This window comes from Brachyistius frenatus, unplaced genomic scaffold (genome assembly GCF_029030835.1).
Source record: "Brachyistius frenatus isolate BFR_SWC_R1_liver_20210118 unplaced genomic scaffold, ASM2903083v1 Contig_350, whole genome shotgun sequence".
NCBI lineage: Eukaryota > Metazoa > Chordata > Actinopteri > Embiotocidae > Brachyistius > Brachyistius frenatus.
This window is the reverse complement of record NW_027210949.1, coordinates 130,457-153,829: the sequence shown is the minus strand read 5'-3', so window position 1 is coordinate 153,829 and position 23,373 is coordinate 130,457. Positions and strand designations below refer to the sequence as shown.

General features: G+C 42.5%; 2 protein-coding genes across 2 annotated transcripts in view; one reads left to right on the top strand and one right to left on the bottom strand.

Moving 5' to 3' along the window:
• Positions 1-17,575, bottom strand: part of sobpa (sine oculis binding protein homolog (Drosophila) a) — a 41,630-nt gene extending 24,055 nt beyond the window's left edge. The window contains exons 1-3 of the mRNA XM_069723904.1: positions 17,071-17,575; positions 3,547-3,667; positions 1,773-1,982 (exon numbers count right to left, since the gene is read on the bottom strand). Coding sequence (XP_069580005.1) covers positions 1,773-1,982; positions 3,547-3,667; positions 17,071-17,166 — 427 coding nt within the window. The 5' untranslated portion in view covers positions 17,167-17,575. The remainder of the gene's footprint in view (positions 1-1,772; positions 1,983-3,546; positions 3,668-17,070) is intronic.
• Positions 17,576-20,579: 3,004 nt separating this feature from the next.
• pdss2 (prenyl (decaprenyl) diphosphate synthase, subunit 2) overlaps positions 20,580-23,373 on the top strand; it is a 28,244-nt gene continuing 25,450 nt past the window's right edge. Inside the window, exon 1 of the mRNA XM_069723906.1 lies at positions 20,580-21,046. Within this exon, the coding sequence (XP_069580007.1) occupies positions 20,802-21,046 (245 nt within the window). The 5' untranslated portion in view covers positions 20,580-20,801. The remainder of the gene's footprint in view (positions 21,047-23,373) is intronic.

The following is a 23,373-nucleotide window of genomic DNA, read 5'->3' as shown; positions in this document are numbered from 1 at the left end:
GGATCGCCACACATTCCTCTTTTAATCCTTCTTATTCAAAGAAAAAAAAAATGTTTTGGACAACAGGCAACGGCAGCCTTTTGTCTACCCTTTAATTTAAATGTACTGTACGAAGCCGCGGTGTTTCTGTGCGGTCAGTATGGGCAACAAATTATTTTAACAATCCCTCAGTGCCAGTGCAATGTCTCTTCTGTGGTAAAGTGTGACTGCCGGTGAAGAGCTGCGGGCTTTTAGTGCCGTCGCTGTTGAAATGAGAGAGATCCTCCGAGATTCCCTCCAGTATGTCCCAATTATCACATTATGACTGTACGCGGGTGTGAGGGTGAAAAAACGCAGGCCCATTAGTCTTTCACCTCCTTTCACCTCCTTATCGCACGCCGGCCGGGCTTTTCACCTCTCGCGGAGCTTAATGGATCTACAGGGCCATCAGATTTTAAGTAAAGACTAACTCACAATTAAGGGAATAACTCCCCGGGGCCCTAAAGACAGCACAGTGGACCCAACATGCATATTTTATGTCTTTCCTTCCCCTCTGCTCTGTCATTCCTACAGTCTCTCTGCCTTTTTGTGTCTATCTGGATCGCTGCCCACTGCAGTGATAAGAGAAAAACAAGAAATAGCATAATTCTGAGCTGACTGGGTGGGTGGATCAGGGTTTGAACGCCGCTCGAAGAAAATGCGAAAACCGCGGCACAATGAACAGGATCGAAAGGCAACATGAAACCACAACATTTCTCACAATATCTCAACATTCACACAAAAAAAGACATCTCGAGGTTGGAGTTGTTTTCGCCTAACCACGTCCTGGCACCTCCTAACAAGCACATCTCAAAACACTCACATCTGCATGAGGGGGGGAAAAAACATGCCAGTAATTATGCAGCCTCCGTACTAAATGCCACCGTCGTTCGCCGTACCTGCGCCTCAAAAGGTCCTTTGTCGGATTTTGCGGGGGCACATGAATAATTCAGAGTGTGTGTGGAGGTGGGGGGTAAGAAGGGGGACGAGTTGAAGGAGGTGTCGGGCCGGGTGGTTAGTCGGCGCTGGGCTTTAAGTGGGACCGCACCATCTGTTTCCCCGCCTAGGCAGGGCCAGCAGGGACTCCTCTTGGGCGATGCCAAGGCGGCTCGCTCCCTCCACCGGGGCGTACCAGCCTCCTGTCCGCAGCAGACGCAAGGGATAATGAAGCCCAGTGTCTGGCGGAGGAACGTGGACATTTCCTCAGAGAGTTGATGGGGTAATATTGACACTCGGGCAGGTGGAGAAAAACAAGGTGTACAGCAGGTAGCTGGCTCATTAGTCGCCTGTCTCTGCCCGGCTCTCAGGCCGTTGGAAAGACTGAAACTTTTTAACAGTGTGCAAACATTCAGTTTTCATGCTAAGTGCCGGAGAATCGGCAAGAAGGTTTATGTCTTCAGTGTAATGAAATCAGTGCCGAGAACAGCTGCGGATGAAATCTATGACATTTCTCCTTGCGTGTCTGTTTGTTTGCATTTCGACATTTGGGTGAATACATCAGAGACGGGCTGAAGATGACCTTGATCTTTTTGGAAAAACTTGAAATGTAACTTTGCCCGTAACATAAAAGCTTAAAACAGTTTCTACACTTCATGAACCGGCTCTAACGTGGGCTGCTTTTCCCATTTGAGGAAGTTTCATATTGTATCATTTACTGGGGAGTTATCATGTTAAAAATGTTTTTCTTGACAAACAACTACTTTACGATTCATCTCCTGCATTGATCCCTCCAGAAATGCGTCAGTGCTCTGTACCTGCAGGGGGCTTGATCAGTGGCGGGGGGATCATGGGGACTATGATGGGCAGGTTGCCATGCTCCTTGGTGCTGGGCGTGGAGGTGGACGGCGTGGTGGAGGGCTCTGTCACTCCGTTCCTGGAGGCTGGCAGGGACAGGGAGCTGTTGGCTCGATCCAGAGAGCCTTCGCTGTTGTCTGCTGAAGCTGGGAGTTTTGGCAATGAGTTTTCTAGACGAGACAAATCGAGCAAAATAAAACGTTTACTGACCGACTGATGAGTGGCACTTTACTGCAACTCCTGTCAATATGATAGCTCTGAAACTTCACTCAATACTTTTCATCATAGAAGTGACAGTAGTGCTTGTTAAGGTCGGTTTGGATAAATCTATGTCAAAAAAAAACCCTGAACAACTAAATGAGTTATGCTGCACCATTCATGAGTTTGACATTAATACATGTAACGTGAAAGATTTGCTCGTCTTGACAATCCCTCAGAAAATGATCTATTTACTTTGCAATGCCCATCAGCTTCTTCTTCTTTAGCAACTTTCAGCTCATTGTTTTGGTTGTACAGCTGCAACTCTAATGCTTCGCTTCAGTATCACTGCTTTCGTTAGGATCATTATCGCTGCACCAAGCAGCTGTTTACAAATAAAAAAATAAATTAAAAAAAGTTAAATACCACCAAAAATGTAAATACCACCAAAGGACACACAGACAACTATCTGCTGAACACATGCAGCAGCGTAAATGCTGGAAAGTTAAAAGAAGAGTAAACACTGGCCTCAGATTTCTCAAGTGGACACCCAATAAGTCCAAATAAATGCATTGATGGTCCACGTCTCGTGGATGTGTAAAGCAATGTTGGTCCACAAAGAAAAAACATATTAGTTACACGCTAAAAACTAAAACTGTGAGTTGCCTGTGTTTGAGACTGGGTGGTCAAAGAAGGAGGTCATGTGATGTAGTAGAAAGAATGACAGCGTCTGCGTAGGAAGGAGGATGACGGATCAGACAAAAGACTTTCCCCCAGGAGACCGTTCAGGTCCGGGAGAAAGAAAAAGCAAATGTGTGTTTATTTTAAGTAACATATTTATTGTACTGGGTGTAATGGGACTTAGCTGAAATATGCAAACGTGTGTTAATAACGTACTTATTTCAATCCAAATCAAGATCTTTTCCTAAACCTAAGAACGTGGTTTTGGTGCCTAAATCTTCGGAAACCTTGTCTGAGACACCAGCAAGCTTCGTTGAACAGTCCCGTTACCTCAACGCAGGCAAATAGAAAAAGTGTAGGCCAAGAAAAAAATGAAGTATCTCACAATATGTGAGCAATTTCTGAAAAACAAACATGTTTCGTGCCGCGGACCACCACAGCTGTTACACATTCTGACGTGAGACTCCGTTTGTATATAGAAATAGAAATAACTGTTCGCTAACATGATTCATGAAAGTTCCTAACTGGACTCCACCCTCTTTAAAAACAAGACGCAAACATGTGGAAATCTGTGATAAAAACGAAACCGTTTTAACTTTGGAGGTCTAGGTACTGAATACCGTCCATTGCAAACATTACTCACTGTGAGAAGTTGTTTCAAAGCACAAAGACTTCTCACACGTCAACATATATAACATGCATTTGCCATGTTTCGTAATCGATTCATGAGCACTTTTATTTCCACTAATTTCAATATCTTTTTTTTATGCAGGACATGATCCCCTGAAATAATGAAGGAGGGCAGCCATGCATGAAAAACAGCCCAATGACAGAGAGTATGTTGGAGTCGTGTACCTTTGAGGACAGAGATGTGATGTGGCGTCTCCCCGATCTCCAGGTTGTCAGAGTCTCGCAGCTCCACCTTGTCGTAGCCGTACCAGCCCAGCAGCTCATTCATGGTGTTTTCTGCAAAACTCTGCAACACAAACGGACGGCTGGTGAATTTCACGACAAAAAAAGAGAGAGTTGCAGTGCACTGTGCTACAATACTAATGAGCAGCGATGAATTCAAACGGTAGCAAGTCAAAGGGGAGGAACTTTTTCACACATCAAATGTGAACGTTAGAAAAGCAAACATTTGGAATAAGATGAAAACAAATGAAGTTTAAGGTCACTTATTGCAAAAGCTAACGCAGCAATCTCGTACTCCGTTGCGTTTCTTGCACCGTTCCTAAGACCTTCACCAGCTCTTTAAATGTGTGCATATTTCTCCAACTAACTAGGCAGAGATATTGCGATCCCCCTCCAAATTTAAAGCTGCGTCCAGAGTAAATCACGATGTGGGTTTTCCCCTCCAGGTCTTTTTCATAAGTACAGGTCAACCTAATTGGAGCCAAACTCCCGTCCAAACGCTGCAGTGTGCATCCAGCTGAACTAATGGCCCCTATCAGGACACAATAAAAGAGGAGGATCTTATCAGGGTGTAATAAAGAGAATGGGACCCGTATCACAGTCAATGTAAAACAGAAACCGCAGCACAGTCAAGAGACAGAAACAGCAGAGACAATGGATTGATGTGATGTTTAATTAGGTTTCATTTGAAATCTGCACCATTTATTACAGCTGATTGGTTGAAAATGTTTTTCCTGCATCATTGAAATGACACAGGTGTTGGCACTGACTCATTCCTGCATATCATTGGATGCTGAGGAACTGAAGAATACTCCAAAGATTGATTATTCAGTGGGAACTGACATATTCTATTTACTTATAAAAATATATATATATTATTTGGTTTATGGTAAAAGTTTTCTTTATCGTTATTCTCAGTTGGCTTCAACACTCAACCCAACTTCAGCTTACAGTTTTCCCATTTTGTTTCTTCTTAAGTAGCACTAATATTGGTCAAATCATCTTATCCCAAATTAAATATTTAAGTGAAACAATCCCTCATTTTATGCAGGCCTATTTAATGTCATATTTCTTTAAATGAGAATATTCTCGTTGTGTTGCACATTTTACGTAAAATTGACCTCGAATTTAAAATAAATTGTAGCGGATGTGAGCAACATCAGTCACGACTGTTATAAGATACATTCAACAATCAAGGAAAAGCGGCTCATTTTCTTTCCCTAAAAATAGCAGCTTAATTACAGCTGTCAATTGAATATAAAGGAGGTTAGCCTAGCTTAGCACAAAGACTGAAAACAGGGGGGAAAAGCTAGCCTGGCTTTGCACAAAGGCAACAAAATCTACCTCCCAGTTTGAGCAATATACTGTATATTGCTTTTGATTAATCTCTAGTACAATCAAAGCATAAAAACGTGGGTTTTATGGACGTAATACACCACACTACTTCGTAGCTGGATGCAGGTGGATGTTGTCCTGATTTGTGAGTTGTTTACCCCTTTTTCCAATCTCAATATCCTCATCAACTCTTGGCAATAATGTCCAACTACTGCTAAATTTAATTGATAAATATCACTGGTATATAATAAAGTAGACACAGTACAAGTCTAATAACAACAGAGAACCCAGTACATTAATACATCACAGTGGGAAAAAAAAAAACAACCATATCACAGCACCATAGAAACACAAAGACAGTCAAAGAGCATTACAGCAGTCACTGAGCAGTAAATAACATCTCACAGCAAACAGACAGTCAGAGTCCAGTAAAGAATAAACAACATGTCTTGTGACAGGGTGCCTCCCTAGTTGCTTTGAGCAAAGCAGTAAAGTCTTAACAGTCTCCAAAAACACAGACATGCAGGGTGCTTGTGCATATATATATATATATATATATATATATATATATATATATATAATATATATAAAACTGAGTGCAGGTGAAACATTAAAGTACTTCCTCCGTAGCAGCACAGTCAGTAAACACTGTACTCAAAACAAAACCATAACCTTGCTAATGCATGCAGCCCATTATCACCATACATCTCTCAGCTGCAACATTCCCAGAAGCGTCTGATCACTGAACCGAAAACTACTGGAAATGGTTCTGCTGTCATTTGGCTCTACAGCGTGGATGAAAATGTTCCTTTCTGGAAACAGATTTCTGACTGAGAATGAATCAGCTGTAATTATTTGGTCTGTGTGATGAAATATTAGCCACAGGTCACTAAACTATGAGCTCAGAGGGAACGCCGGCACTCTGAAGACATTTTTTAAAGATTTTCTCAAATTAATGCCGCAACGTTTGGGCCCTATTTTTGTAGCTTTAGTGCAATTTTACCTTAAAATTGTCGCCAGAATTGCATTGCGGGAGCGCATGTTAAAGTAGACATCGCTTCGCTTCGCTGCGTAACGGGGAGTTGGCGTAGCCGGAGAGATGGCAAACAAACTCGTGGCTAATAAAAAATAAATAAATAAATATGGGAATTGTTGGGTTTCTCTGTATAACGCTGTAAACTTCTGCTGTAAGGACTTTAATGTGTTACGTGCCATGATTGTGATTTGGCGCTATATAAATAAAATTGAATTGAATTGCATTCATAGAGTCAACAGACGCGGGACGCAGAAGGTTAACTAACCACTGTCGGGCTTTTTTTTCCCGACTTACTATGACCTGACAACGTCATGTCCCGACGGCGATGCAAGTGCTCGTCATACATGAGCGCTAGAACGTGTCGGAGCTGTCGCGTGCTTAAACTCTCAGCTGATGAGGAGTGACACCTGCTGGCCTCACTCGGTACTGCAGCGAGAGCCACACAAAACATACTGGTTGTAACAGCTAATTTCGGCAGGGTTCACGCTGAGCCACCAAGATTCGAGGCGCGAGGACAGAAAAAAAGCCCCTCGCACTGCACCAAAATCAAAGATCGAGGTTAAAGGTTAATTTATTTTGCACTCCGACCATATCCATATTAAAACGCATACAGTGGAACGAAAGGACGTTCCTCAGGACCAGGGTGCAAAGATAATTAGAAAAGGATTATAATAAATAAATGTGCTACTGTGTCTGGGTCTGTGCTGGACCAGGTAAAACAAATTGGCCCTTATTAGACCTTGTCAATTAACCAGCTGGGTATCCCTCAAATGGGTGTAATACAGCCAAGAGTCCACTACAGGGATGTTGTGTCAGAGTCACCTGGTGCCTCGCCAGAAGGTGTGAAAAGTACACGCGTGTGTGTGACCGGGGTGGAAAAGGGAGGTCATGTGACGGACGTCATGTGATGAAGTACAATGAGTGATAAAGTTCGAAGGAGGAAGTAGGAGGTGATAAATGAAAACAAACACCGGAAATTCCTGTGGACGTCTGGTGTACACAAAAAAGCAAAAGTCAATGCATATTTACACACCAGTATGTTACGTACAGTATGTATTATATTTAACTTACACAATGTACATTAAGTAGGCTAAATTACATGTGTAATGTTACTAAGGTAAAATTCCTTCTTTTAATCCAGACCACGATCTTTTCCTTAACCTGAGCACATGGTTTCTGGTGCCTAAACGTGACACTGACGCGGTGTCGTCCAGTGGACCGACGGGGCTATTAGACGCTTTAATAGCTTGTAGAACCGTATTCCAGGTTTGCGAGGACAAACTGAATGTACTGAACTGTACAGTGCATCGCCACCAGCTCCAGTTGAAACGAACAGGGCACAAGTCAGTTAATTATTTTACCGCCAGTCCCACTTTACTGTGTACATTATCTCTTCACGGCAGCAGCAGTCACTCATCAGTCACTTCATCAAGCAGTTAAATGTCAATTGCACGCAGCTCCTGTCGATATACAAGAGCCAGAGCGATCATGTCGGAGTGGTTCACTGCCACCCAGCACATCCTCCGACTCCTCGCTGATCTAAATTTACTCGTACGTTATGTGCGTCTGTTGTCTGAGACAGAAACAGAAGCACCCAAAATAAAATAAAAAGGGCAAAAGCTATCAGGTGGAAAATTCCCTTCCTCAATTTTGGATCATGATCATGAAAGCCAAGCAACAAAATGTATTGGCATGCAAGTGTCCTCCACCGCTTCCAAGAGCAATGTCAGATTTGGAAGAGAGGGAGAAGCAAGGCGTCACGCAGACACATTCAGTCAATTTAAAGCTGCACCGGGCGATCCCGCATGGGAGGGAAATGTATTTGAAAAGTATTTGAATTTCAACAGACGTTAATCGTGAAGGGTGATGAGGAATCAGTACGTTGCACTAAGCAGGTTTGCGTCTGTCAGCTACATTGGTTTTCATACCAAAGAAGTCAGAAAGAAAACTTTGGTAAATCCAGATTTCCAGCCGGAAAGGAGCTTTGAAGGGTCCATTCGTGTTTTCCTGTGGGTGGAAAAGTGACCAAACCTGAGACCAGAATTTATTTGGAGCCAATAAAGTGAATCTATTCGGTCTATGTGTATTTTCACAATAAAAGTGCCCGATGTAAGCTCTGAAAAAAGGAAAGAAAGAAATTGCTTGAATGATCCTGACCCAGTGCTGCCTGCAGACAACAGGTTGGTCCACTGACTCAATTACTTGATACAAATTCAATCAACAGAGCACCAACACAAAGTGCAGTTTGGATATATTGCTTACAGTGGTTTTATAGTAAGGGAAATACAAGTGGAATGAGCCCCCACACACACACACACACACACACACACACACACACACACACACACACACACACACACACACACACACACACACACACACACACACACACACACACACACACACAAAGACAGACACAGACACTTGTTTAGACAGAAGTATCTCTTTGCATATTCGAGACACCGTGGCACAGTATAGGAGTGACAGAGGCAGATTTCTTTCTTGCTACATCAGCACATTTGCTCCATTTCTAAGCATTTTAGAGAGAACTTCCTGATGTGTTGTATTTGTATCTCGGAGTAGTAGCCCTGAACTCGGATCGGTTTTGCCTCCGCTTGCTTTGTTCATACGGAGCATGTTGTTTCTGCTGCACTCTGCAGAAGTGCCTGTGCCACAGTTAGAGGAGGGACTCCGTCTAAATGCTGGGAAGGAATTCGTAATGAAGAATGACAGGAGTTATTGATCTGTCTGTTATGAAATACCACTGTGGTGGGGTGGTCAGTGGGAGGATGAGGCACAAAAGGTCGGGCCGCCCGGCTCGAGACGATGACAGGCGAAGTCAAAGCAACCTGTCATGGTGACGAGCGACATCGTGCGCGCTCGTCGGTGGGCACGGCAAACACTGAACTTCAAGGTTAGACAGCATCCGCATTCGACCCGGCATCACGGCGAAGCGTGAGATAGCCACGCCGGTCCGCTACAGCAAAACGTGAGGACAGCCACGCTTTGTGCTGTCTAGGCGTGAAAGTTACACGTTTTGAAAAGCGCCGCTTACACGTAATTGTCAAGTGACGCGGGGTCATGTGACCAAGGTCCCACAACAAAGGGCATTTTTTTGTCAGGGAGGCGGGAGGAGGGGCGGCTTAGTGGGAGGATGAGATTCGGATCTAGCAGGTGACAAAGATTTTCATGAGTAACTGTTTGTTTACAACCCCCAACCGTTTTCTTTCTCCTGACCCAAACTTTAGTTTTTTTTTTCTAACCTCAACCGCGTGGTTTAGCTAAAAGTTTAATTTTCTGGTAAATCCTGGCTCCACGTATGCAGTAGGTTTCATTTTACATCCAGTACAGGAAAACATGTAATTGTCACGCCAAGACAGCGCAAAGCGTGACTATTTCACGCTTTGCTGGGATACCGGGTTGCAGCATTCAACAATGAAAGCATTTGCAGTGATTATTCACAGTAATTTAAGCCTAATCCGAACCCTAATACTCTCCGTTTGTTTTTGTTTTTTTAGCCGCAGAGGTTTTTAAAATGATGATGACGGCTGTTAATGAGGACAGCTCATGTTTGCAGATGTAACAACACTTCTGCCTGAACAATTATGAGTGACAGCAGTGCCCTCTCTGCCTGAAGGTTCCTGGAAGTCACATTTAGTGCACCATCCTGAGCAGAGCTAAAGTTAGGGTACAACAGCTATATATATATATATATATATATATATATATATATATATATATATATATATATATATATATATATATATACATAAGCATGTTGTCACCCATGGAGACGCATGTGTCTTCTATTTACATGTTCTCTCGGTGTTCAGCAGGGTTTCCTTCTAACGTCCACATACATGCAGGTCAGATTAACGGGACACAGTAAATTAGGACTGTACTTTATCATTTTCAATATGGATTAGTTTGCTGATTATCGTTTTCTGTTAATCAATAAATGTTTGGACTATAAAGGGAAGCATCTTCACGTGTCTTCTCTGTGCAACCAAAAGTCAAACACCTGAGATATTAATTTTGAAATCGCATAAAACAAAGAAAAACTGAAAATGACACACAAATGAGAAGATGGAACCAGGAGTTGCCTTGTTTTTGCACTTTAAAAATGGCTGGCGTTACTGATCAATTAGCAAAAGAGCTGCTGATTTTTTTTTCATTTGTTGATTGGTTGATTGATTAATTGACTCGTTGTTCAGGTTTTACACTCGTTCATAGATGTGAATGCAAGTGGCCTGAGCAGGGTGTTTCCGAGCCTTAGACACATACAGGACGAGATCCTTCTCACACAATTTTCGAAATAAGTCTAATGATAAATAAAACTCTAAATAGAGGAGCAGAAATCAGTTTTGGGCACCAGAGTCACAAAACAATCAGTGAAAAAGAGGCAGAGCTCTGACAGGCTTAAAGTGCACACACTGGTAAGCACAAGTGCAGCAATTAGCCCAACAGCAAGGATGAAACCTTGAGAAGCAAAAATCCTCCAGGAGAAAATCCTCCTTTTGAACAAATGACTTGGAGCATAACCCGGCCTGAATGTACTCCTGAGTAAAACGGATGTAGCTGTAAAATAAGCACAAAAACACTGCATCTCTCTGTGTCTCCCTTTCCTTCTTCCATCCTGTCCTCTGTGTCACCCTACTACTTTCAGAAAGTGGGAGTATTATTAAGAGTGGAATCTAATCCTTGTTGGCGGCTCATCAAAGCGGCGGCACCAACTTTGGCTCTGGGTGTGCAGGGGAGGAAGAGGCACAGTGGCAGCTACAGATCTCTGTGTGTTACACTGGATGTATAGTCGTTTTATCTGGTTTAACAGACAGAATCTCCGTTTATCAGCTTTAGTCACAAAGGCTTCTCAGAGCCTCCAACAAAAACTGAGGTCAACTGGAAGTATATTTCTTGGATGAAGCTGCCAAAGTACAATTTTTATGTATCTAGATAGAAACGTTCCAAAACGGTTTGGCCATACGAAGGTGCGACCCGGTATCACGGCAAAGCGTTAAAAAAAAAAAAAAAAGACACGCCGGTCCACTACAGCAAAACGTGAGCTAGCCACGCTTTGGCCTCTGTAGGCGTGACAGTTTCACGTTTTGTAAGCCTGAAACTTACACGCACATACAAGTAACATAACAAAGAATTATGTAACCAGGTACAAAGGACATTTTTCAGCACTATTAGGAGGCAGGAGGTGAGGCCTGGTGGCATGAATCAGAGGCTCAAATCCAGGAGGGGACAACCATGTTTTTTTGTCTGTTTTACGTTTTGCTGTGATACCGGGTTGGAAGGTGATACGAGTTACTTCATCTACCTCTGGTCAAAAGCAAAATATCTTGACAATGATTAGACATATCTCCATAAAACTTGAAGTAAATAATCATTATCCCTAGAGGATGATTCCTAATTTTGTTGTTAACACTGTATGACCTGTTAAACGCTGCCTCAATCCACGACCACGTTATCTTGGTTAACTAAATAGCTGCATTTCCTTAAAATCTGTAAAAAGAGAATCAATCCCAAAGAAGACGGGAAAAAAGCATTTATCATTTATTGAGTGTTTAGGTGTCCTGTAAGGTTAGTTATTGGAAGAATAAATCATTTTGAATACCATTTGGATGGAGATGCGACTGTGTGGGCGTAGCTCAGACGAGCGCAGCTGTGGTCACCATGAACAATCTTCTACAGCACAAATTTTAAAGTTTGCCTATTATTATCATCATAATTAAATGCCTCAGGGCCTACCTCCTGTAGTATATTGTAATAAACTAAACCATTGGTTAAAAAAAAAAAAAAAAAAAAAAAAGATTTAATGTGGGGTGGATCTCAGGATTCACCATCCAGCTGTTATGGGGTGCAGTGAATATTGCAGTCTTCAGGGGATTTTACACATCATCCTTTGTCAACAAATCAGTAGCAATGGGAGCGAAAAGACTGAATAAATAATAATGACAGCAGAAACTGACTGAGTCATTATACAGCCTCAGATAATTATATGCTCTATTTAAAACAAGGATCTGTTACTTTTGAAAGAAGAAATCTCTCTTTTACAAATGAGAACTGAATTCATGAGCAATGAAACACACGCTTGCATACTTCAGTACATTCAGTAGATCTGCCGCTACAGTTTTAACTGGCCTGGTAACTTGCAGTGGGAAATATCATCTAACTGTAGATTCACATAAATTACAACACTGAATTGGTTTGCTGACTTTATGACCCCTCTGTACTTTTACTACTTTAACATTTTAGCAATTATTATTATCCTGCATGTGTATGTTGTGGCAACAGGGGTCGCTGTTGAGCGAAAACACGAAAACAACAAAGTCCTGCTTTAAAATCCTTTTAACAGCTGCACAGGATACTGGCAGTAAGAAATGCCAAATTCTTTCCTATGAAGGGCCAAAAATTAATCTGGACCAATGGCCGCGGACCAAAGATAAATATTTATTTTATGTGAAATTACATGTCGTTCAAACGTAAATCAGGAGAGACAGAATACCTTCACCCTTTATAGATAAGACGTAGGCTGATGTGATTTAATGGGGAAACTAGACGACACTATGCTGTACATTGCCATAAAACCTATATTCTGTCCTTTTTAGTTTCACAAAATGACAGTTCGTAGTCGTTATGGTTCGGACTTTACAGATAAGGAGAACAAGACCGAGCTCGTCAAATGCCGTGGTGGGCCAAAACAAAGAAGGAGCTGACCAAACTTGGTCCACGGGCCCCAAATTGTGCAACTCTTCTCTAAGATATGGAGGACATGGACGGATGTAAAATTATTATTGTCCTCTTAATATTGTTGTACCTGCTGACTGTCAGAATATATAAGATACCCGACATGTTTTTCGAGACCCTTGATTTGATTCATTTATTCATTTAAATCCGTCATTCCTGAATTCCTCTTGATTTTGGTCATAACTTCAAACAGCTGTGTGCCATGTTCAGGATTGATTCCCCTGATTTAAACGGACTCAGACTCATTAAGTGGAGGAATAACCACAGAGGGATGAGAGCAGACGCTGCGTTCGGCTGCGTTCGGCTGCTCTCCACCTCGAGCAGCAGACAGGAGTTCGCTACCTCTAACACACTGAGTGGCCACTTTATCACTGTACACACCTTCGTCCAGTGCAATCGAATACATCAGCGCTTTAATAAGTCCTGCATTTATGAAGCTTATCATATTCAGCCGACACTCTGTCAGAGAGGAGCCAAACCGCAGGGTCACTTTGAGCTGTCGAACTGGATCACATTTTTCAAAAGTTTCTTATATTTTGATCATCAACAGACATCGTTCTTGAGTGTTTACTTTGTTTTACTTTGGGAATCCTCGCGCACATTATAGTCATCTGCGGATTTGTACAATAAAAGGCTATTAGTGTCATAATTTTATAACTCCCTCTGCTTCTTTTGATACCATTGTTGTGCACCGTGGGTTGTGTGTCACACCGTATGATAATAAACTTTTGGCGTATTAATCGACACTGTCCAGAAGAAGAAGCCATCAGCGGTAAAACACCAGTGCTTCCCCTCTTTGAATCGGTCAGTTAAATCCAAAATGGTAGCTTTTACAGAGCCTCTGCTCTCTGACAAATTCACATCTAAATCTGCAGGATTTAATTGGTGATGTGCTCACAAAGACCTTTAGTGTGTAGCGGACACTTCTCTGCCATATTTTCAGCAGCTGACACACAACATTTAGGATCCTGCTTCTGTACGGTGTAATCTTCCCCCTTGTTTCCCTCTAGTGAGACCCAGACATGGCCAGTAGGGCTTGTGGTAATGATGATGGTGGGAATTGGATACCTTGTGGGCAGAAACCAGAGCAGGTCACAGAACACCGTGATAAAATTCCCGAATCCACACGCCAAGTTTCCCTTTGCCTCCTCCTCCTCCTCCTTCGTCTCCACTTTTCCCCTCCCCTGCTCCCTCTCTCTCTTTCTCCTCCTCTGCCTCTCTCCCTCTCCTCTGCTTTCATTTCCCTCTACTTTCCTTGATATCTGATCTAGCAGAGACACTCGGGTTACAGTTTTTACAGCTTAGCCAGCCCCAGCGCTGTATACATTCCTTTCTCCCCTGTTTCTTACCCCTCTCCTCTCCTCTCCTCTCCTCTCCTCTCCTCTCCTCTCCTCTCCTCTCCTCTCCTCTCCTCTCCTCTCCTCTCCTCTCCCCTCCATGCCCACTCCTCCTTCTCCCCTGATTACTCACCGGGGCTTATTTTACCGTGGCGCACATTAAGCAGCCAGATGAAGGAAACACTGTCAGACTGTTTGGTTTTTCAGACGAGTATGATCCCTCACAAGGGCACATTGTGTGTCTCTGTGCATGGTTTCAGTTTTGTTTTTTTTCCTCTGGCTTTGGTCTGAAATATTGAAGATGAGAGAATCTAAAGAGGAGAGGGGAACAAACTTTGTGTTCTGAACACTTGGAACGGAAGAATATGAACGTTTTATGCAGCAAATCAATACATTGAATTACAGGATTTACTGTTTACTGAGGGAAGCTACCATCATGCAACGCTGGTATAATGTTAATTAACTGCAGTCCTGCATGGTGCAATGCAATGCTAAGTCCAGCTTTATATTTTGCTTTATAATACTGCATGCAACAACCTGGTGCATGTCATATTAACAACATCCATATTTACCAAAACCAAATTTCACGTATTAATAAACGTATTTTCAAAGTTTAAGAACCTTCAATCAGTGTCAGTGTCTTTAATGAACTCTATAGACATCAGCTTCGGTGAATCTGTATGTGATGCAGAGGGACTTGAAACAAGTTACAATTGAAACCTATTTAGCCTTTTTAAAAGTGTTTTGACACCTTAACCACATCTGCTCCTCCAGTTAGTCACTTGTACTGGTGTTGATGGAGATATTGGACTTTTCATTGGAGACCGTTGCCTTTTCCACCGCAGAACTCTATGTCTGCTGTATTTTATAATGACATATCTAAAAATCCTCAGGCTACTGACATTTTTATTGCCTCGCATATCAAATCGTTTAAAAAAAAAAAAAATAGACAAATTAAAGCTGCCTCCTGTAAATGAGATGCTTGACGGGCACGTGACCCCTCCAAAACATACAAGATGTCAATTCTCTGAATCCTAAATGATTACTCATGTCACACAATATTTCATCTAACAGCAAAATCTAGACCTGCACGTGAAAAGTCACTTCAGAGTGATGACTGCCATCACATAATTATTGTGATAAATTATCAGCGGAGACATTCACTGTTGTTTTTTCTTTCAATTTCAGGTTTCTAAATAGATTTCTGCCTGATAACTTTGCTCTGTCGACAACAAAATCAAACCTGCTCGTGCCTAAAAATGCCACTCAAAACGACTTTGTCCATTTAAATGCACCACTGAGACTGTATACCCTCAGTACTCTCCTGATAAGGAAGCAGGAAATTTCTCCATGAAGAGACCCCCCTCCCTGCATCCCTCCCTTCTGTCATCAGGACCAGACAGTGAGAGGATGGGTTAACTTTATTCCTTTAGGTACTAAAGAAAATGACAAATATTCCTAATTTCATCACAAGAAATGTGTTTAACAAGCTGTTACTGAATGATCTCACCTTCCTCTATACCGCCAAAGCATTTCAGGTGACAACCAAGGACAACTCAAAGAATTAAGACTTATCTGTTCAAGGAAATACTTAGAGTACAGTATTTTGCATATAATTTGTGGTAAATTGTGCAGTATTGTTATGATTTACTGCCTGTTTCTCATTGCCATATGATGATAATAATAATAATAATAATAATAATAATAATAATAATAATACATGCATCCTTGGCAGCTAAGCTCACCAACAAAGCCTCTACATTTTTAACAATAAAATCCACATTATTTTTGTCCTTTTTACAGTAAGTAAAAAGAAGCAGTGACACATGAGCGCGGTGGATGTTTTGGAAGCGAGTCTACATACAAAAAGGCTTTTTTTTTTTTTTTTTTTTTTATCCCAGGGTTGTTTCAGGACTCGCTCACAGCCAGCACCCTCACGTTTCCTATGTCAGCCCTAAAAAAAAAGATATCTCTATTTCCGCGGTTATTCCTGGTGTGATCACCTGCATATCCATCCCATAACAGCAAAAAAACAACACTCAGCGTTCCCGGGTCTCCGGCCAAATGTGTACAAACAATGAAGAGATGTAGACAAAGCGGACACACAGCCTGCCTCTCTCACACACACACACACACACGCACACACGCATACACACAAACGCAAGGGCCACTTTCTTTGCTCCACAATGAACCGCTCAGAGCTCAAATATCACAATGTGCACCGAGCAACAACAACAAAAAAATAGATAAACATGTGGTTGAATTTGGGGGATTGAACCGTGGAGGCCGAACACGGGAGACAATGTGCTCCTGTCGAGTGCGTAAAGCTCACAGACTCACATCTGGATCACACGCCTCTGGGTCGCTGGTCAACACATAAACACACACAAAAAAAAAAAAACCCACACATCTCGACTCGGGAGGCAAACCCACGCAGACCCACGAAAAGCACCGCGGAGAGACGAGTGTTCCCCCATTGATCTGTACTAATTATGCACATTGGCTGCTCTCCCCTTGCGCCGTAGTATTAATAGTAATAGTAGAAGCAGTGTTGACGCCTTCACTGACGCACCGGATTTTCCATTAACTCCGGGTAAACTATGAAAGGCACGGCACAGAAAACGGCGAGATTGTGACATGAAGCGACGGGAACGCAGCATTCCTTCCGCCGATTCAAAAACTTAATAGTAGGAGAGTAGCAGTGAACGGGTGCCGCATCCATTGTGCAAGGCGGTACATTGGCAGGGTGCGCAGCTGAGGCTGGCGTTCAGCGTGGATGTGACAATGGAACTTGGGGTAAAAAAAAAATAACAAATCGCAAATCAAAGTTTGACTACCACGCAGCCGATTGCACTTCAGTGCATCGTATATTTCCACTGAGGACGTCTGATTCGTGCTTCAACAACACACATGCATGCTTCCCCACAAGCACTCCACGCGTAATCACATGCAGCTGGGCAGAGACCCCCTTTTTTTTTTTTTTTTTTTTTTAATTTTTTTTTTTACCTTCATCTCTTCATTTATTTCCCTTTTCACTGGGTGAGCTGGCTTTCGGCTTCTTTTATTTTCCGGAGGTCTGCCCTCTTTTTCCATCTCTGCCATGTTTTCTCTGTGATACTTCTGTCAATATTTGCGGTGAGGAGGGGAGAGGAGGGGTGAGAGAGAGGCAGCAGCAGCTGTTTACAGTCGCCAGACGGCGGATCTCCTGCAGCTTTTCGGCGGCCCGCGCGACGCTGGTGATGCCGCCGAGGGCTTGCGGTCCCCGGCTAAGTCAGCCATCTTCCGCCCGCGTATCCTCCACGGTCCGTGCGCCAGTGGTGAGCTGCCTTAGTGAGTCAAAGGAGAGGTTGAGTGAGGGGAAAAAACGAGACAGGGGGAGGGGCGTCCGCTGAAACATTATATGACGCGTTGATGATCCGAGGTTCTTCTCGCTTTCCCCGCGGAGTGCAATCAGAGCAGTCACATCCACTTAGCGCGGCTCCTTCACGGTGACAGTCTGCCAGCGGCAAACAGGTGCCCGCACACAACCGCCCAGCCTCTTCAGGGGAGTCAGGTGTTGGTCAGAGTCACATTTACCCCTGCTATTAACGACTGACTCCACTGCTGTCGTCATTTAATTCACCTCTCCACACCCCCAAACAAAAATAAATAAATAAATAAATAAAAAATCTAACCTGAAGGCAAGTAAGTTCCAGAGTTTTTAATGCAGGTATAAAGGGGTGGATTGCCTTGCTCAATGACACTTCAGTAGACCAGATGTTGCAGGGTAACTAGGTCTTCTCAGGTAAGGAAAAGAGCATGTGAGCACTCAGAAGTAAAGCTGCTAAAGCGCAACCCTCTGTGGTGACTGAACCATCTTGCTTCAATGAAAGTTTCCCTCTGTTCTTGACAGGGTTGAGTTTTCCTCTCAGGGTCTTTCTTCAGGTAACAATGGTACAAATAGTTTTAGTTTACTGGTCTCGGCACGGTGAAGTCACACATGTTTGCACAGATCCTACAGGTCAGGTTTTCTTTTCTTTTTTTTTTATAATCTGAGATTTAGAAGAGGTGAGAGATGCAACAGAGTTCCCATGAGGCTTTGCTGTGAGCAACAGTCCCAACAGTTTAATATAAATCAATTCAGCTGATTCATAATGTTTTTTCTTTACTGATCAATAATGCTCACTGGAGTTGTACCATCCATTACTTTAAGGTCAAATGTTTATTCTAATAAATCATATTAGGTCATAATGATTGATTTTATTGTTCAAACACATGCAGCTGTGAAATTCATACATGATCACATTCGCACACGATCTCCACATGTCTGTACATACAGTACACATGTATTTGTTGTATAAGATCATGAACATGTTGAAATGACATGTGATGATGTGACAATCTCATTACATGTTGTTTTCTTGTCAGATTAAATTCTAAATAGTGTTGTTATTGTCAGACTCAGGACTTTTTATTAAAGGATTTTTTTGTATTTATTTTTTGCTTTGGGCATGAATTACCCGTTTTCACCTGCGAGATACATGCAGACCTCTGACTTAAAGTGGAATTACAATGAGGGGAGCCGCTGAGGGTGCCATGTGAGGCCGCTCATGCCATAGTGACATCCATTCGAGCCGGAAAATCAGCAGGAACAGGAGCTGTGAACCGTGATGCGGGGTCAGGCTGAGATGACTTGTGTATTACAGCGCTGCTCTCGGCATGCTTTGCAAACCAGCAGCGCACCTGCTTTCATAAGATCCCTGCTTTTTTTTAATCTGTTCCTCCAGCTACAGCAGCTCGCCTCAATGTAATTTAAGTGCAAGGCTCTGTTCTGCTGATGAACTGAGCAGAAGCTCCCCTCTGAAACCAGCACCTGTGCGAGTAACAAACTGTGAAGAAAATGAAGAACATGCAAAAAAAAAAAAATTTAGTTTGTTGATTCTAAGATGCAATAAAACATCTTCTATCTAAATTAATCCGTTGCATTTTTGGTGCAGTTATAGAAAAGCTAAAAGTGACTCTTTATATACAAAAATGGATGGATGAAGTCCTGACACGTCAACGTTAATATACAGTGTTTGTTTTGTGAGTCTGTTCAGTAGAAGAGGATACAGCTCCACGGTGAAGCGGTCTTTGACAGACTTTCTCTCCAATAAAAAGCAAATATAGGAGGAGTCAATGAAAGCATTGTTAAACCACTGCGAGGGCATTGAACCTCGTCATAGTGTGGAACTGTGATATTGTCACGATGATTGTTTTACATGAATGGAAACATGAGGTGGCTTGTCTACATAATGTCAACAGTTTTGGTTTGAATAGATATTTCCATCATTGCGATTCAAAACCAAGCACGTGACATTTCAATGTATGCTTTGTCACCTGATATTCGCCAGAATAGAAACATATAATGAGACAGAATTTGAATAGTTGTCACCAAGAGCGTGTACATAAAAGCCTAAAATCTCACTGAATGGGTTTGTTGGATTTGTAGTAATCTGACTTAATGAAACATGCAGCTGTTCCCAAGATATTTAATGATCTGACAAAAGCAGCGACAAAATATCAGGTGCATCAAACTCCGGATCAGAGTGAGTGTAACCGCCTTTAAATATACTAATCTACAAAGAAATAAAGAAAGAAACAAACAAACAAAGATCTCAGAATAAAGCATTGCATAACACCAAGGGGGGACTTTCCTACAATAACTGAGGAGACTTCATGATTTCTAATGACCAGATCAGTGCTCAACCTCTTTCAGCTGATTTGCAAATGCGACAATAATAACATTCACAGCAAACAGAAAGCAGATGGGTCCTCACATTAGTTGACCACAGATGCTCTGAGACTCCCAGTACATATAAACTATCTCCCTACAGAAGGTAAACTGACAATTAATCTTAACATCATTTCTGTTTATAAAGACAAAGTAATCCAACTGCTCAGGACATATCAACACAATAATTATTTGCCACGCAGGATTTTGTGATTACTCGTCATATTTAGTTGTTTAAACAGATTGAAGAACACTTTGATTTGAGGTACAAGCAGCAGGTGGGAAGTTCTGCTTTTAAATCAAGACTTTTCTGTTTGACTTTTAATATATCAAATAATTACTTTATTTCTTACACTGCAATGGAAGTTTTAAACATCATCTTTTTTTTTTTTTTTTATTAGCTTGTGTTAGTATTTATCTCTTTATTTTCCAAATTAATCTTTGGGAAATCTGCTCGGCTGTGAAATTTCAAACGACACTGTAATTCAAAGTGCTCTACACAAAATATAAAAGATATCAAGACAAAATTTAAATGTAATATTCAACAAAATATTTAAAAAAAAAATTTTTTTTTAAAGTACTACGATTGTTTGACTTCACATCTTGTCCTTTGTAAAACAGTGACGAAAAGACAAGAAATTTTAAATTACCTTATTATTATTTTTTCGACCGGAAGTTCTCTTGAATGAGGCGTAGCAGCCGCAGACGTCATCGCGTTACGTCGTTGTAACGCGATGACGTGAGCAGAAATGGCTGCGCGCAGTGTCAGGTCGTGTGTCGTGAAACACGTTGACATGAAGTCTGCCGGGTTACGCAACACGTGCATTTATTTATTAACACAAACGCGGTGCCGTGCAGTAGCATGTCACAACGTACGCGGTTTAATTCGGTCATAACATTTAAACACGGCGAATCCGCAGTTTTGAAATAGAAAAAAAAAAAAAAAAACAACAACAACAACAATCCCAGCTGGAGGGAGATAAACATGCTCACAGCCACGTGGTCGCGCCTGTCCCGCGCGTCTTTGTCCAGCCGAAGTCGGAGGACGCTGAGCCTGTTCAGCTCCGGATCCTCCAACTGGAGCAAAGTTGTGTCCGACGCGGAGAAGATCGTCGGGTACCCGACCTCCTTCATGAGCCTCCGCTGCCTGCTCAGCGACGAGCTCAGCAACGTCGCCATGCACGTCCGGAAGCTGGTCGGGACTCAGCATCCTCTCCTCAACACCGCGAGGTAAACACACACACACACACAAAACAAAAACATCATCATCATCATCATCATCCTGCTTTCTACCCGAGCTTCGACCTCTTCCCCGGAGTGAACTCCGAACCAAACTCCATTCAAAAAGTGTCCAAATAAAGCTTCCCCTGGTCGTTATAGCAAAACTATAGACATAGATGCAAACTTCCCAATGAAACTCGAGTTATCACGGAAATAACTATTTATCGGCGTTAATACAATCCGTTGTCTGGCTTTTTAAAAAAAAAATTAATTAGAAATTGATCTTTGAACTTTCAGCCTCAAAGTCCAGACTGAGAGAAGAAACAGTGACATGGAGGATGATTTGGGGTCAAAGTTCATCCTCATCAGTGCTTTGCTCTACTTTGTGCCTGCCCTGTCCGATGGGTGTGTTCGTGTTGCACTTAATTGATGACGTAATTTGCCAATTCAATACTCCCTCTGGCGCGACTGTGACATATTTGACCACCAGGATCCCCCCCCCCCCCCCCCCATTTTTTTTAATTTTTTATATATATAATTGCACATAAATGTAAACAAATGCACCTTAAACCACCAAACACTCACTTGCATTACATCTCTGAGAGACTTCCTGTAATGACGACAGCACGTGACGTCATCTGCAGCCACATCAGCTGGGAGAAGAAGTGTGCCAGAGAAAGAGGCTGTGATGGAGGAAGCTCTCTCCACAGATAATTTACAGTCTGCGGCTGTCGCTAAATGCATAATAACAATAAGAGTGGAGCCACTAGCCGGTCGCTGACGTTTAAGGATCGTTTGTGTAACTTTTCAGAGCGTTTCTGCGTTGAATTTGTCCTATTTTGAAATCCGAAGACCGGTTCGTCCTTGCTTCACTTTCAGAGAAGGACTTCACACGCCGTTCCAACGACTGAAGCTAGAACTGGTCACATCTTCCTACATGTTATCTTGTTACTTAACGAAAGGAGTCAGCCTGAGCTTCGTTGTGTTTTATCGAGAGAAATCAGGAACTCGGATCGCGGAGGAAAGAGAACGAGAAGAGAGAGTCCTCGAACTCAACCCCGCCGTACGGACGGGTGTGTTGGAAACAGGAGCCCAAGGGTGTAATAACCTATACACCTAAATCTGATATGACAATCCATTTGGGTGTTGTAGCAGCAGGGGGGCGGGGGCGGGTGGGTGGGGGCGGGATGGAGGGGTGTAGCAGACCTCTTGACAGTCTGACTCCTCACTGTCAGCTCGGGTTGGCTGGTTCGTATTTCCCACTGTGTCTCGGCCTTAGACGCGCGGCAGATAAAAATATCCACAATAGCAGACAGGCAGACCCTCGTGGAGTCCGGTTTCGGTTTTTCCTTTCCTTTCATTCTCAAAAACTGCTGCTCAGCTAACTTTGCCCCAAAGTGTGGAGTTACAGCGAGGGGACTGCGGCCCGGGAGATGAAACTTTACTTCGCCCGTTAAGGACAGTCCTTGAGAGTTTGACTCCCGACTGGAACTCCCTTCTCCCGGTTTCTGCTCTCTTTCTCGTCTCTTTTGACGAGTTTCACCCGCGGCGCCTCGATCATCATCGAGAAGACTTTCGCAACAGTCGGCCTTCTTCGGCTCCAGCGAGGACACGGCGGAGGGTTCAAATTGAACTGCAGAAGGTCCCGCTTTAAATACTGGAATAAAGGGTTGACGAGAGGGACTAAACTAGTCTTTTTATTGAAGCCGAACCAAATCAAGAACGGCTGAGGAGATTAAAAGCAACACAAAGCTATGTCATCTTATGAGAGGACGTCATGGCTGCTGATGTGCAGCCTTCAAATATCTTCACAAAAGCCTTGTGTTTCTCTGCTTCGCTGTTCATTTAAAGCCCTTGAAAATGCGATGTTTTTAAAAGATTAAATATTAATGGCTTGAAGAAAACTAAAATGCGAGTCAGCGTTTATTAAGAAAAACAGTTCGCTTTGATTTACGGAGAGTTCATCTCTTAAAATCTGCTCTTATCTGAAGCCTTTGGGAGTGGTTTGATCAGATTCGTTTGATAAACTGCTGATAAAGACATCAAGTTATATCTAGCCTCCGTGTTGATGTAACATTTGGATGATGTCACAAACTTTGAAATCACTTTTATAGGCTCTGGGAAAGTTTTGCAAATAAAAACAATCTGTAACGGAGAGTATTGATCCAGTTCGTAGGTCAAAGCGCTGGATTTGTCTTGCAGTACCACCAGTGGCCACTTGGGGAAATTGGCAGAACCGGTGTTATTTTGTTTTATTTGTTATTTTTAGTAAGTAGATATACTCATTACATAACATGACATAACCATAACCAAACAATCTGAAAAATGACCCAATT